Genomic DNA, 14,750 nt, shown 5'->3' with positions numbered 1-14,750 from the left:
TACACACTTAGAAAAATGGTGCTCTTTGTGATTTGTAAGGCATTTATTGTGTGCTTATAATGCACTGTTGAGAGAAGAGTATGGTGGCTTTTCCCCAAATGATCTGTAAAGCTTCTTGGGCCCAGAGGATTCCTAAGGTCAAAGGTACCAGTGGCAGGTTTCGTATCTGCCTCTCCCTTTGGTTACCATGCTCATTTCCATACTTGACAGTCCCCCTGAGCCTAGGGAGGAGAAAAACAGGAAAGCTGCTTTCAGGAGTCAGTGAGAAGATGCAAGGGAAGCAGAGACAAAGGGACACATAGTATGCACTTCATGAAAATTGCTGTTTCTGCCTTCATTATGGGTCACTCCGGCTACGCAATTTCTTAGGGATTACAGGTGTGACATAGCAGCTCAACTGTCTAATGCATGTGTATTGAGTTCTTTGCCCTCAGTGGGCATAGGTGGTACAGAGATGGAAGACAGACCGGTAAGTACTTGCCATTTATTTGTTCCAGGTCACAGCTCTGCTGTTCACTAGAAGCCTATAATTTTGCTGGCTTCGTGCACCCCGCCCCACCCCCAGGGAGCTATCTCCAGGGCCTGTATTCCCAGGTTCTGCAAGCAGCTGCACCACTTGAGTCCTTAAATGCATGTGGATTGGAGAGTTGGTGGGATCTTAAAGCTATTTCAGAAAGTAGGTTGAGGAAAGTGACAGAGTAACAACTTTTGAATTAAAACTGGCGAAAGTGGTCAGAATCAGTTTTTTTCAGAACTTTGTGAATCAACTAAAGGCTTACAGCATCCAGGAGAATGTTTATTCAAGAGAAATGGCTGGATCTCAGTGAGAACTGTGAGCTTTTAGTATTTCAACTTGCCCTAATCCCATTCTTTCACTCTCCAATGTCAGGGTAGCTATGACAGCCACTGAAGGGGAGAGAGCAGAGCTGGAGTGCTTTCAGAGTTTCATTCTCAAAGACTTGGCATTACTAGACCTGTCTAATGGTTCCCTAGAAGGCATGCTTATAAGGCTTTATTTGACTCAACTTAGAGCTTATCTACTCAACACCAGAAGCCCTCTCACTGGAGGACATGTGTTGAAAATAATTACAGGGAAATGTTTTAACTTTGCACCTGTCTGAGGTGTTGGATAACAGTTGGGGTGTATACATTAGCCCCAAAGCTTAAAAGGAAAAGCTGGGGAAGGGGATGTCCATAGGAGCTTTGAAAAGTTCTTATTCCTGAGAATCTGAGAGGCCACGTACATGCTCAAGGCTGTGTGTATGGTCGAGGGACCTGAGAGTACCTCTGATGATCCTGAGGTTTTGAGCAAGCAAGAAGCAAAGGCTAGGACAGAACTGTAATCTGCCTGGTTGAGTGTTGAAGATGTGCCCCAACAAGCATACAGAGCTATGTTCGGCAAAGACGGAGATTTATTGGTTCCAATGTTTAAGGAGACTTCTGTCCAGTCCTCAGTTGACCACTAAGCTGAATGAGTAGGAACTTAAGTGGTCACAGACCAGAAAGAGTACAGACAACAAGCCCTAGGGGAAGACTCGGACCTCAAGAGTTGCTGCATTAAAATGTCCAGCTTTCAGCAAAAAAAAAAAGGTATGCAGAGAACAAGGAAGTGGGCCACAGACAGTAAGAAAAGGCAGTAGTAGCAGCTGTCCCGGAGGAAGCCCAGGCACACTGGACTTTTATTAGGCAAAGACTTTAAACAAGCTTTTAAAAATGTGCTCAAAGAGCTAAAGGAAACTACATCTAGATAGAGAATTTCAAGAAAGTGATAGAAATAAAAATGAACCAAGTAGAAATTCTGGAGTTGAAAAGTATAACTGAAATGAAAATTCCAGTAGAGGGGCTCAGAGTAGATTCGCGCACACAGAAGAATCAGAAAACCTGACACAGTCCAGTTGAGATTATCCAGTATGAGGAACAGAGAGAAGAATGAAGAAACGTGAATAGAAACCCGTGGGACACCACCAAGCATGCCAACATGCACACACGGTGTCCAGGACGGGGGAGAGGAAGGCAGAAAAAAAGTTTTAGCCGGATCTTCCTGAATTTAATCACAACATGAATCTGCACATCCAAGAAGCGAAATGAACTCTTAAGTTAAACTCAGATCCACACCTAGACAACATAACCCAACTGTCAAAAAACAAGAGAATCTTAAAGTGACTCATCACCAGCAAAGGAATCTCAGTAAGATGAATAGCTCATTTCCCCTCAGAAACTGTGGAGACCAAAGACATTTGACAACATATTCAAAGTAATGAAAGAAAAATAACCCAACCAAGAATGCTACTCCAGCAACAGCTGTCCTTCAGAAGTGAAGGAGAAATTAAGATGGTCCCAGGTAAAAAAAGTCTGAGAATTTGTCCTTAGCAGACCTGCCCTACGGGAAATACTGAAGGTGTCCTTCAGGCTGAAATGAAAAGACATTGGATCTAAGACACAAGTAGGTGTCTCTGGACTCCCTGCTCTGCTTGAAGGCATAGAGAGAGGAGAGGCAGCTTGGGCTCTTTGCCTGCAGTCAGGTCACTGTCTCACTGCTGAACTTGGGGGATCAGCAGGGCTCAGATCTCCCTCTTAAAAGTGACCTCACAAATACACACTTAGCTGGAGAAAAGTGGCTCTGCCTTGCATTGTGTTTCTTTGTCCCCATGTCTTTGTGCCCTGCCTGTCCTCTGACCTGTCCTGGCCTCTGCCCTCTAGGACCTTGCCACACTGCTGGAACAGATCGGGTGTCTGAAGTACCTGCAGCTGTTTGAGGAACAGGACGTCGACCTTCGAATCTTCCTGACCCTCACTGAGAGTGACCTGAAGGAAATAGGCATCACGTGAGTCCAGAGGGGCCATCTGTGGCTGCATGCCCCTTGTTTCAGCAGAGTTCTGGGGCCACCTGATGTTGCAGCTTCCCAGCAATGATAGAAAAGAGCTGCCCTCCCTAGAGCCGCTTTCTTCCTGTAGTCAGCTGTCCACTCTACTCCTACAGCCTAGGTGCAAATGGCGTGGGTTCTGTGGCTCCCCAAGTTGGCCCTGCTCAGTGCTGCATTCAGAGCACCCAGACATTTTCTGCCTGTTCACTTTTGAGAGCCTTCCCTGTTGGCAGACGGTCATATATAGCCTGGAGCCAGGCAGCTGAGTTTCTTGTTTAGTGAAAGCAGGAGCCCAGCTGGGAAAGGGACCAGGCTCCAGTGAGGTCATCACTTCTTACAACCCTTTGTTTCTGTCCTCTGCTGCATGATCCCGGGGCAACTCTCCCCCCTCAAGGCTGGGATCTTTCCCAGGGGGACCATGGTTCATGGAGCTTCCAGGCACCTGGCAAATGCTAATCCTTTTCTCATTCCCCCCACAGGTTGTTTGGACCCAAGAGGAAGATGACTTCTGCCATTGCCCGCTGGCACAGCAGTGCCCGCCCCCCTAGTGACGCCCTGGAGCTGGCCTATGCTGACAGGCTGGAGGCTGAGATGCAAGAGCTCGCCATCCAGCTGCACAAAGTAGGGGGGAGGAGATGTGCAGAAATGGCAAGCGAGAGGTCTGGAGACATACACCTGCAGAGGACACAGTGGGTGATAGGACAGTGAGGGCAGAAAGCATTACAGCTCCTACCCTGAAGGGGAGATGTGCAGGCAGGCCCACAGGAAGAAGGCTCAGAAAGTTATGGAACATTAGGTGGGTGGGACACAGGAGAGAAGAGTTATGGTGAGGTCAGAGAACAAGAGGCTGGTGTGGACCCCAGATGGCTCACAGGAAAGGACCCAAAGCAGGGACAGGCAGGGATGGAGGATGGGGTGCCTCCTGCATCCTTGGCCCACTTGCCTGCCCCACCTCCTACCTCTCCCTCTCCAGCGCTGTGAGGAGGTGGAGGCCATGCGGGGCCAGGTATCCCAGGAGCAGGAGCTGCGGGCCGTGGTGGAGAGCTGCCTCCTGGAACAGGATGGCACACGCAAAGACATCCTTGCCCAGCTACAGGAGACCTGGGCCCTGGCCAGGGATGCTGCTCTCATCCTGGACCAGCTACAGTGAGTAGGCACCTGTGCTGGCTGAGTTCACTCCAGATTCTTCAAGGACTTGCTTTCAGGGCCTCCTGGGGTCACTCCCTGCCACCCTCTCCCCCCATTTCATTCTGGCTCTTCCAACAGAAGTGGGACCCTGAAAATCTGTGCCCTCTACACAAGCTCTCAACCTGGGTCTTGGGCTAAGAGCTTGTGTGGGTGGGTGCCAGGGGTGCTTGCCAAGGCCAGGAAGGTTGGCTTCGAGGACAGCGTAGAGCTGTATGCCTTGCACTCAGGAAGGTGGGGTGCCTGCCATTCCCTGCCCTCTGGGACCATGAAAAGCAGTCACTAGGCTCTCCCCTTACCAGTACTTGGTCTTGTATCCTGCAGAGCCTGTCAGGCTGAGCTGTCAGCCCGAGTGAAGCGAGATGAGTCCCCTCTCGGTGCCACCCTAGGCCAGGCCCTCCCCACAGCCGGTAAGGAGAGCAGCATCCTGGCCTGGGGCTGGGCAGAGATGCCTCCTTAGGCTGGGTTTTACCACTTATCTCAGCAGTTACCACATTTACACTCCCAGGTCCCCTTGCAAACACAATCCCAGACTCCAGAGTAAGGGCACCCTGCCCTCCCCAACCCATTCCCCTACCATCCATCCTGATGGTGGAAGGCAAAGCCCTCTGGCCGTGGCTGACTGTGCTGTCCAAAACCTCAGGTGACTTCTGCAGTCTCCATGCTGGGTCCACCCCAGGGCACAGACTCATGGGAGGCCAGTGACACCCCACCCCCACCCCCCTTTTTCATTGCGGGGCCAAGCCCTGATCAGCAGTTATGCTTTGGTCAGCAAACAGAACACATTTTGATGTAACAAAGGGGTCACTCAGGGAATCACAGTTGGGTGGGTCTCCTGGTCACAGCAGCTCAGGACAAAGGCAGGGTCTGTAAGCATACAGACCCTAGGCTCACCCAGCTCTCTGCCCCACAGACTCCAAAGGCTGGCAGGCCTCTCTGCAGGCCCTGAGCCTCCCTGAGCTGTCGGGAGCATTGGAGGATCGAGTCCATGAGATGGGTGAGTCTCTGGGATGGCAGCTAGTGACCCTCACCCCCACCCAGGGGCCAGATACAATAATAGGAAGAGCCCTGTCAGCTCAGACTCCTAGGGCAGCTCCACTACAACCTACTGACCTTCCAGGTTATCCATTCCTAGTGCCCCCCAAGGCACTCCTTCCTTCCCAGTGCTGCTCAGACTTGCAAAGCAGACTCTGTTCCCATTCGCAGGGCGAGTGCTGTGCTCAGTGACCCAGGGTCTGGAGAAGCTGCAGTTGCTGAACGGGAAAGAGAACTGGCGGGAGCCTTAGCCCAAGGGACGGTGAGTGTGGGCCAGCCCAGGATCCAAGCTGGGGCAGCAGGGTCCACTGGGAGCTGAGCGAATGAATGCCCACTTCAGTTCTCCCTTTTCCTTCTCAGAACCTGACGTTGGGTGACTGATCCACCCTGAAGCTGTATGCCCGGAAGACAGGAGGGCAGTGAACGGGCAGTTGCAGCAGCCCAGGCTCCAGCTGGGGCCAGAGGATCGGCCCCTGGGAGCAGCTGGTAGAGAGACAGGACCGGGCTGTGGCCTGTGCCAGGCAGCAAGGCCCCCATGGAGGCAGGATGAGGGCCTTGCCCTGAACCTGGTGGTAAGGCCCAGAGAAGACAGGACCTTGGGGAGAGAGCATGTCCCCATATACCGCAGGCGCCACACTCAGGTTTGCCCTGATGGGTGAGGACTGGGGTGCCTGGGCAGCATATGACATTTGCTGGAAAATAAAATGTTAAGATCTGATGAGGGGCTCAGTTCTGGTCACACAATATGCAATATTGGCTGACATAAAGCAAGGGGAAAGCCATGGCAGGACCCCTGGCCCCAGTGACCTGCTGGGACCCAGGTCTCCTCTGCCAGGACAGACAACACTGTGCTCATAGTGGGGCTGACTTGTTGACCCATTCTGCCCCACTGTCCCTACAAGCTAGGGCCACTTTTGCTTAGAGCCGCCTTGATTCAACAGAAGCTACTTGGAGAGCCAAGCATGCCCCTATGCCCCAGGAAATAAGAGAGGAGCTAAGTACAGCTATTTTATTTACAGAGTGAAGTGCCTTTGCCCACAGTGTGGCTGCTTCAAGGCTCTAAGATGGGACGGATGCCCAGGCTGGGCAGGGAGCACCGCTTTCCTTAGCAGGCTGGGCAGGCACTGTGGAAACTTTCTGATAGCTTCGCTGAGAAGTTTTGCCAGACATAGGACCATAGGAGACTGCCAGTGGTGACCTTCCTGCCTGTGGTGGCTCTCCTGTTGTCACTCTGCATAATCAGTGGGTATTTCCAGACCATCCCTGGGAGCTGCCTGCAGACCATACTGGGAATGGAGAAAAGGAGGCTTTCAAAGCACAGGAAGAGCAGCAGGCTCAGCCTAGGTGTAGCCAGAGCCACCATGATAGAAAAGGGGCCTCTTGTGGATGGCCTCAGCACAGAAGCCCCAGACCAAGCCGACGGCCCAGATAGGTCCATGGCTGGTAGTGCCACATGTTAACAAGGAGGTGGACAGCAACCCCACCTGAGATGGGAGGTCTGTGGCAGCTTGACTCTGAATGGTGCCCAGTGCACTTGAACCTGGCCCTGTCCTTAAGTCTCCAGGTAGTAAAAGGAAGGGGACACCCTCCTGTGCCCACCCTGGGCCTACAGTCAGGACCAAAGAATAGAGCAGCGGAGGAACCACTTTACTGCCCCTTCAACAACTCCATCTATACAGCTGGGCCCAGGACTCTGTCCTCAGGAACCAAACACCAGTGGAGTAAAGCCGTTCGGAAGCCTCACCCATAGTTCAACACAGAAAAGAAAATCTAACTAAGTAAAGCTGACGGCTAAAATTAACAGTACAACATCCTACCCAAACTGGCTCTCCTCTAGGCCCTGAGGCTGGCACAGAGGGCAGGATGCAGTAATGAGTCAACTGAGACAAAAGGATCCTCACGAGAACCAACTTCTCACTGGTCTAAATGTCTGTGCACCTCCCACTTGGAATATCGGGTGTTATCTGAGCTTCCACCAGCCCATGAGACTCAGAGAGGTGGGTTTGAGCCTCAAGATGGGTGAGAATTTCCTGAGCCTGGATAGCCAGGCATAGCACCCCCAGGCCACCCACTGACCAACCTGAGGTGCCACCTGGCCCTGTGACTGCTCGAGGCAGTGGAGATGATGAGATGCCCACTCACCCCATGTAGTCAGAAAGGGTTATAGACAGAAATACACAAGAAGACACACTCCCACAGGATGTCTGGGCCCAGTCTCAGCCCGTGGGCGCAGACAGAGCCAGGGGAGGGTGAAGACACGCAGTACAGGAGCAACCTCAGGAAGATGATGGGAGCAGCTTCTCCAGGGCCTTCTTCTGCTTCTCAGTGGCTGCAGCCACAGCCTCAGCCAGCTTCTCCTCGGGCATCATGTTGAGCACCTTGAGAGCGAAGAGGAGCTGGTACTTGGCTGTGCTGATGAAAGCATTGCTCAGAAAGTTGGGAAAGCCACCGACTCGGTCCTTCTGGGTGTATAGCGGGACCCGCACAAGCCCCAGCACCTGCGCCAAAAGGAGACCAGGGTTGGGGCCGAGCCCCCACACCAATAGCACAGCCCTGGTAGGAGGGACCTGTGAACTGCTAGGCCAGGGGAAGGGACGCCAGGTTGCCAAGGAGAGTGGAAGACCGCTCGCAGCAGGGTCTGGTGAGGCAGAAGCCAGCCAGCAGCCCTTTGGAGCAGTGCAGCCCTCTCCTCCTCAAGCAGGTTTCAGTGCCACCTCATGCACTTCCCACCCTCTGCACCCTCATGTTCCAGCCTCCCATCCGCTGGCAGGAAGCCCCCAGTCGGCACCCATGCTCCCCCTTGCAGCAGGTGAAGCCCAACACACCAAGTGTCACTCCCAGCCCTTCCAGATCATAACACCCACAAATCACAAGAACCTTCAAACCCTGCACCATAAGATCCCAACCTTCGTTCCCAGTCCTACAAACCCCACTTTCTGCTCCACTTCCCACCTCCTCGAGCAGGTCCCGCCCCATCCCATCCCCCCAACCAGTCCTACCCCCCACTCCCAGGTTGGCAATGGCAGGCAGCAAGGCAGATGGAACACAGCCCAGAGGGAGCCCCAGCCTCCCACCAGCGCCTCAGGTTCCCCTCCCCACCCCTATGCTGCAGAGAGTGACACCCCACCCACCCGGCCAGGGGACCCTCAGGAGGACGTGTTACCCATCGGTGCCTTCCGCGGGGCCAGAGCCAAACCCCGGGGTGGGGAGCGGGACCCAGGCGGCGGCCCCACCTCCAGGCCGTGGTCGCGCGAGTGAACCGCGCTAATCTCCACGGCGTGCAGCTGCTCCAGCGTCAGCTGCCGCGCGTACAGGTGCGCCACGACGCGGTGCGGGCCCTCGGTCAGGTGCGAGCTCAGGTAGTCGGCCTCGGTGAGGCGCAGAGAGCCCAGGCCCAGGCCCAGCACCCGGTTCAGTCCGTCCTCCAACGACCAGAAGCGCCGGTCCACGAAGCCCCCGGGGAAGCCCAGCAGCCCATCAAAGCGCATCTGCATCTACAAGGGAGCGCCGGGTCACGGGCGCAGGTCCGAGCGGCATCCCGGCCCCCGTCCGCCCGCCCGCGTCCTCACCAGCACGGAGAAGCGCATGGGGATACGGCCGAAAAGCTGCCCGGGGTTGGCGGCGTAGAGCATGGCGTGGCATGAGTGGCTCCAGCCCGGCCCCAGGCGCATCGCTTCCACCCGGCTGATCTGCTTCAGCTCCGGCACAGCAGCCGACATCTTGGCACCGCTCCACCCCCGCGCCGCCGGTACCTCCCCTTAAGTGCGTGCTCTGGCCCGCCCCCGCCGCATCTGACCAATCCACGGCAGACGCGCTCCCTCCACCAATCGCTGACACGCATCGTGACGGAGCCCACCGATGCGTCGTTGAGAGGCGCAAGGGGCGTGTGCAAAGGGAGGAACGGCGCGCCCCCGAGAGCCGCGAACCTGCGCTGGCCCAGCGGGTGGAACTCGGAAACCGCAGCGCCCAGGATGCCACGCGCCAGGCGCGCTCCCCAGAACTGAGCCCGACCTCACCCGCTAGGGACTTCGGGCTTCCCACCCGCTGCGTGCGGAGCCGGACGGTGAGAGGCGCGGGGCCCAGAGTGCTCGCGTGAAGGAGCAGCAGGATCCCAAAGATCACGTCACCATTGGCGGGGCTGAGTTGCGTTCCTCCCCAGCCCTCTTTGGGCACGTGGGAGCCTCCTACCTCCCAGCAGGGCTCAGCTGAGCCCTGCAACCAGCGGGCACAACCCACACCTCCAAGCACACCAGCCCCACAGCCCTGGGCGCCTGCAACCTGCTAAGCACTCCACTCCAAGATCACTGCTGCTCTGCCTGACTCCGTAACGGCACAGAAGGGCCCGGTGGAGTTCCAACTGTCCCACAGCGTGAGTCCACGCTCAGCCCTGGACTTGCGGTGGGTGGCGAAAAGCCCCAGCGCTCCCTACACCCAGTTGGCTAGGGCTGTAAGTTTCCGAGCCCAACGCCCCAAATACCCTCCAAGCCAGGCACCGTATGCCAGGTACTGTTGGAGGAAATGGGGTCTCCCCAGTTTCCCAAAGAGTACCCTGGGCTCATAGGGGCAGGACTTGCCCAGGATCCTACCGTAGATTTCCACCCTCTTACCCAGTGTCCACGACAGAAAACCTCCTCTACCTTCCACCTCAGGTACTCACCTCATTTTCTGCAGAAAGAATTAGAGAAATCGCTGGGGTTCCCCTGAGTCCAGCCACTCACTCCACCAGCTGTCCCAAGCTCCATTTGCCTTCCCACGGTGGGCATGGATTTGTTGAGTGAAGAAACTTTGGATGGGTGCCACGGGTACAGCCTTGGGAGAGCCATGCACTGAGGTGAAGGTGTGTGGCATGGGGAGGGCTGCCCTGAGTGGGGCTGAGTAGGAGAGGAGAAAGGCAGAGGGCAGGCAAGGGTTGGTGGGGTCCACCAGAAACTCACCTTAGGTCCACGGTCTGTTGTGTCAGGAGATGTGGGAGATAAGTACCCAGAGGGAAGCTCTCTCCCCCGCTGTGGCCCTCTGCCAGTCAGGGCTCAGAAGAGTAGCTGCAGCTGACAGGAGGGCAAGTAACTGTGTCTGAATGCGAGAGGTCAGTCAGGGGAAGGGCCCATCCAGAGAGGGCCCTGTCTCCAGGCTGCGGGGCATGACCTGAGCCCAGGGCCAGTGTGCAGCAGGGGGCAGAGGAATGGTGCCCTGTGCCCAATCCCTCCCTGATACCAGACATTAATGAACAAGGTTGGTCAGTTTAGGGGAAGTAAGGAGGGAGATCCAGTGTAGCCCATGCAAGAACTCATCTGACACTGAGCACCTTCCTACCCACACTGGGACCATGCTAAACCCAGGCACAACCAAGGGTGGCAGTCCTTCCTTGGGGCAGGACTGGCCAGCCAAGAACACCGGTTCTACTCTCCAGTGCCTGAGTTAAAGAAGGGAACCGTGACCCTGGCTGGCGTGGCTCAGTTAGTTGGAGCTCCGTCCCATAAACTGAAAGGTCATGGGTTTGATTTCCAATCAGGGCACATACCTGGGTTGCAGGTTCGATCCAGGGTCAGGGCGCATGTGTTTCTCACATAAATCTCTCCCCCCACCCCCTCTCTAAAGTCAATAAATATATCTTCGGGCGAAGATTAACAAAAAAGAAGGGGCCCATGGAGGCAATCTGGAACTGTCTGCAAAGGAGCTGGGGTGGGGGGTGCAAACAGTGCTTCCTGGGCACTCCGGGGTACAAGCTTTTCCCTACTGGGAAACTACTACTGGGCAGGGGAACTCGAGCCAAGCAGAGGGCTCCCAGCTGGGCTCCAGCATCATAGCAGCCAAACCTATGCCTCTAATCCATTCTCCACATGGTATCTGGAGTCACTGCCTTGCTTAAAAACCTGTTCTTAGACGAGAACTCTGACCGTCCCTACAAGCTCTTGCAGTATCTGCAACCACATCTCTCAATTCCGACACTCCAGGCACTCACGCTTCTCACTCAGTGGACACCCTACACTCACTCCCGCCTCCGGGCCTCTGCACTTGCTGTGCCAGCTACCCGGGGTGCTCTTCCAGAGTAGGGTTAAATTAAGTCCTCCATGTGACCCCATCTTGTCACCTGCTTGCTTTTCCTAATGGCATCCAAATCTGGGAAGATGTGGATTTACTTGTGCAGTCTCACTGGCTAGAACACAAGGTCCCAGGGGCCTAGACCTTGCTGGTCTTGCCTTCTGCTGGCACACAGTATGTGCTCAGGAAACATCTGTGGGATGGTACAGCCACACAGATGGGGACTGCAGCAACCTCTCACAAACCTGGAGGCCCTGGGCTCCTTCTTCACCTGCTCAAAGACTGAGCCAAATTCCCAGGGACCATTTGATCAGCACAGTGGCCACAACAGTAACCAGCAGCATCATACATGGCACCTCATGTAGCCCTCACTTCCTCCTGGAGTTGGACCTCACTGATGTCTTACACATGATGAAACATGCTGCGGCCACAAGCTGGTGCTTGCACTGCTATGAGGGTGTCAAAGCCACCACTAGCCACTAAGCAGTCCTGCCTCCTGACCAAGAAACGGCCAAGGTCCTGCAGTGCTCTGCGTGGAAAAAGGAGTGGACAGGATATTGCTGCATGATTTTATTACTATAAATATACAGTAAAAACAAACAAAAACTAGCCAATCAGAATACATCAAATGATAGCACGTGTAAGTCCAAGACAGGGCAGTCTGCATCCTGTCCTTCAGAGTACTGGCACCAATACCAATGGTGAGAGGCCAGGGTGGTGGCAGGTGATGAGGGTGAGGAGGAGATGGCCAGCCTGTGTGTGTGCACGTGTGCACATATAAGCACACTAGTGGGTGGGAGGGGAGGGGAGACAGAGCCAAGCGGCTGGGGAAGGTGGCCTGAGCATGGCCGAGAGCTGTGCATAAGACAGCGCTCTGCTCACAGGCTGAACTGGAGAGATGAGGACCCCACTGGACAAAACTCCCAGCTGTGCAGATGCTTTGTGGACAGCAGCCCAGAACCATCATCCTTCCCAGGGCACCTCCACAGAAAGCGAGCTCTTCTGCACCACCCAATCCCAGGCCCAAAAGTGTTGGCCCCATGGGGAGCTACACAGACCAACCCACCAGGCCAAGGTCCCTGCTGGGGCAGCTTGTGCCCTGCTGCACCAGGGCTGGGTACTTCTTTCTGCCTTTCTGTTGCCCAGCTGGTTTATCTTAAGAAAAAGATGAGGCCATCTCAGGTGGGACCCTCCGCCCCCAGGCAGGTCCCACCACAGAAGTCTCAGAACAAATCAAAGAGAAACACAAAGTGATATTTAAATGGCACAGAGGGAGCAGAGTTGTTCAGGTCCCTCCTGGGGCAGGTGGACTAGTGGAGAAGAAGGTCCTCCATTTGGAGGGGGTCTGAGGATGTGTGCAAAGCCACCTCTGAGAAGGTGCAGGACTTGGAGAGGAGCCACTAGACCAACTGCTGCCAACAGGCTGTGCACCTGCACCTCTGCCCTAGGGAGATCCAGACCCAAACCCAGACCTCGGCCTCGAGCGCAGGAACCTGGGCTGCCCAAAGGCAAGGCCATAGGGAAAGGCTGTGAGTTAGGGGAGACAGCCCTGCACCAAAGGGCCTGAAAGGGAAGGGGAAGCAACAGAGGGCACAAAGCAGCAGTGCCAGCCGGGCCACGCACATAGGGATAGGGGACAGGCACTGTTTCCTTCATTGACCGTGACTCAGACCCCACTTCCTTTCCTTCTCTGACAACATATCCCCCAGTAATACCTCCTGTGAAGACAGCACTTCACCCACCGATAAATTCTCTCCTGCAGGTTTGCTGAGTTCTCAGGGTGTCAACCCCCCACTGGTTGGGAGGCTGGATAAAGCCAACCTGGGACATGTGGGCAGCCAGCCTCCAGCCTCTAGCCCCAGCTACCCAGCCGACAAGGCATTTGGGGAAACCCCAGAGCTCAGTGCCTGAGACAGAAAGGGGCTATCCTTCATCTTGTACCATTTACAAATACAGAGACTGCAAATAAAACCGTTTGCCAGAGGAGACAGTCCACTGTGCTCTTCAATCAAGGGTCGCAGGGCCCCTTGGAGCCGTGGCTATGAAGGGTATGCAGACAGGAGGCCAGGGGTCTCAATGGAGTCCAGACAGCCCCTTGGCAACATCTGGGGAGCTGAGGGCTCCATGCTGCCAGCCTGGCCAGGCTTTCAGAGTAGAGTCAGGTTGGTGGCCTCCATGTTAGGACTGAGGCCACCAAGCAGAGGCCGGGTGGGGCCAGTGGCGAGGAGGCTTCGGGGTGTCTCCATGGAGGTGGGCCATCCTGCAGGTGGGAGCAGAGGGAGGAGGGTCAGGCTCAGCCGAGTCATCCCACCTCACCTGCTCCCTCCACCCTCCAGGCTCTGGGTTCCCATCAACTTCGAAACCTGGAGGGCAGGGCCACCCAGCACCCTCCAATGCGCATGCATGCCTGTGGTGGACCACACAGAGGGCCAGGGAACTCTAGCCCCAGGTGAGTGAGCAGGGTGCCAACAGCAGATGCAGCCCTGGAACAGAACAGGGCGCCTTGCCTTGGGCTGTTGACCTCCCTGATCTCCTGCCCTAGCCAGGTCTATGTTCCTGGAAACTGATCAGTGACTGTCAGCAGAGCTTCCTGACTAAATTAGCCTGGGATTTGGTCAGACCCAGGCAAAAGTGGGTGGACTCGGGCCTGGGTGTACAGCCAGTGCTCAGAGCAGACCCAGGAGCCTAGCCTGCCCTCCCAAAGGCATGTTGTTACCACAGTTGCCTCCCCAATACCGTGAGACACTCTGTCCCTGAACAGAGTCTGCCCCCACCCCAGGCGCTGGTGTGGGGAGCCCTGACCGGGGTTGCAGCAGCAGAGGGACCAGCACACTTCTTAGAGCTGCAGAAAGCATGGCCGCCCACCTGTCGACCTGAACGTGGGCTCCAAAGGCATCTTCACATAGCAAACCAAGCAGTGCGTCTGCCACCAGTCGCCTGCAACGCAGACCCTCAGGGAAGGGGACTATTTTCTTAGGAGCTGTGGCTATATGCAGGACGTCAGCTCTGCCATGCAGCCCACAACTGAAATATCTCTCTGTAGCTCTGACCTGCATTTCCTACATCTGGAAGTTTTAGCTAAATTGCAACACTCAACATCTTGTATGGTGTAGGTAGGGAACTGACTTTATAAAAGTGCCAGACCCTGTTTCAATTGAGGGTAAGATCTGTCAGAAGAAAAGTGAGAGGATGACGAGAGGTTTGTGCGGAAACCTAAAAGCAGCCATCAAAACAAGTGCACAGACACCACAGCCTGGGCTCAGGACAGCTGACAGGGAGGAAGGCCGGACACCAGCCTGGAGTGTCTGCCAGCTGGGGCTGCTGGGGCTCTGCCACCAGGACAGACCGGGGTCCTGCTGGAGTGTTCCATCTGGGAAACCCTAGGCCACCAAAGGCACCAAGGTCTCTTATCACCAGACTTCCCAGAGCCACTAATGTCACATGAAAGAAGGGGAAGGGGAAGAGGGTCCCCAACACATATGGCCTATTTCTTGGTGTTACTCTGAACTGCCTTCTGTAAAACATCTGTTTGGGTCACCCAGGTAGAGGGCACCTCCCTGTCAGATGGGAAGTCAACCTCATATGACTTCCTCATAGACTGGTAACAGAATGGGCTGGTGTCCCAGA

At 55.4% G+C, this 14,750-nt stretch overlaps 3 protein-coding genes across 27 annotated transcripts in view; 1 reads left to right on the top strand and 2 right to left on the bottom strand.

Moving 5' to 3' along the window:
- The window catches only part of ANKS3 (ankyrin repeat and sterile alpha motif domain containing 3), a 30,413-nt gene extending 24,612 nt beyond the window's left edge, over positions 1 to 5,801 (top strand). For 11 of the 17 annotated variants that reach the window (XM_081131503.1, XM_081131500.1, XM_081131511.1 and 8 more), the window contains 7 exons: positions 2,701 to 2,825; positions 3,344 to 3,485; positions 3,838 to 4,010; positions 4,374 to 4,459; positions 4,963 to 5,046; positions 5,256 to 5,346; positions 5,425 to 5,801. In XM_081131503.1, the coding sequence (XP_080987629.1) occupies positions 2,701 to 2,825; positions 3,344 to 3,485; positions 3,838 to 4,010; positions 4,374 to 4,459; positions 4,963 to 5,046; positions 5,256 to 5,335 (690 nt within the window). In that variant the 3' untranslated portion in view covers positions 5,336 to 5,346; positions 5,425 to 5,801. The remainder of the gene's footprint in view (positions 1 to 2,700; positions 2,826 to 3,343; positions 3,486 to 3,837; positions 4,011 to 4,373; positions 4,460 to 4,962; positions 5,047 to 5,255; positions 5,347 to 5,424) is intronic. The other 6 variants (XM_081131505.1, XM_081131497.1, XM_081131496.1 and 3 more) reach the window with 5 other exon arrangements.
- NUDT16L1 (nudix hydrolase 16 like 1) lies at positions 28 to 8,834 on the bottom strand. 8 transcript variants are annotated; one of them, XR_013998392.1, is made up of 5 exons: positions 8,654 to 8,822; positions 8,318 to 8,578; positions 7,360 to 7,582; positions 2,743 to 2,805; positions 28 to 221 (listed from the first exon to the last, which is right to left on the bottom strand). XR_013998392.1 is itself a non-coding variant. In XM_081131514.1 (4 exons), exons 1-3 carry the CDS (start codon positions 8,801 to 8,803, stop codon positions 7,361 to 7,363), a joined length of 633 nt encoding a protein of 210 aa, XP_080987640.1. In that variant the 5' UTR covers positions 8,804 to 8,818; the 3' UTR covers positions 28 to 221; position 7,360. The 8 variants fall into 8 exon arrangements, 4 of the variants coding, with proteins under 4 accessions (XP_080987640.1, XP_080987642.1, XP_080987639.1 ...); XR_013998391.1 differs by lacking the exon at positions 2,743 to 2,805 and having other exon boundaries at positions 8,248 to 8,578; positions 8,654 to 8,834; XM_081131514.1 differs by lacking the exon at positions 2,743 to 2,805 and having other exon boundaries at positions 8,654 to 8,818.
- A 2,844-nt stretch (positions 8,835 to 11,678) lies between these two features.
- The window catches only part of MGRN1 (mahogunin ring finger 1), a 51,456-nt gene continuing 48,384 nt past the window's right edge, over positions 11,679 to 14,750 (bottom strand). For both annotated transcript variants that reach the window (XM_081133629.1, XM_081133628.1), the window contains one exon: positions 11,679 to 13,383. The gene's annotated coding sequence lies outside the window, so the exon portion shown is untranslated. The remainder of the gene's footprint in view (positions 13,384 to 14,750) is intronic.

The sequence above is a fragment of the Miniopterus schreibersii genome (assembly GCF_964146895.1).
Source record: "Miniopterus schreibersii genome assembly, chromosome: 3".
Taxonomy (NCBI): Eukaryota; Metazoa; Chordata; class Mammalia; order Chiroptera; family Miniopteridae; genus Miniopterus; species Miniopterus schreibersii.
This window is presented reverse-complemented; position numbering and strand designations above follow the sequence as displayed.

What these genes read in the sequence shown, in the direction of transcription:
- NUDT16L1 (XM_081131513.1), bottom strand. Translation starts at nt 8,803, where the DNA reads ATGTCGGCTGCTGTGCCGGAGCTGAAGCAGATCAGCCGGGTGGAAGCG. An exon ending in CCATGCGCTTCTCCGTGCTG is followed by an intron (nt 8,579 to 8,653) that starts GTGAGGACGCGG and finishes GCTCCCTTGTAG; the next exon opens with ATGCAGATGCGCTTTGATGG. An exon ending in CCCGCGGAAGGCACCGATGG is followed by an intron (nt 7,583 to 8,247) that starts GTAACACGTCCT and finishes CTTTTGGCGCAG; the next exon opens with GTGCTGGGGCTTGTGCGGGT.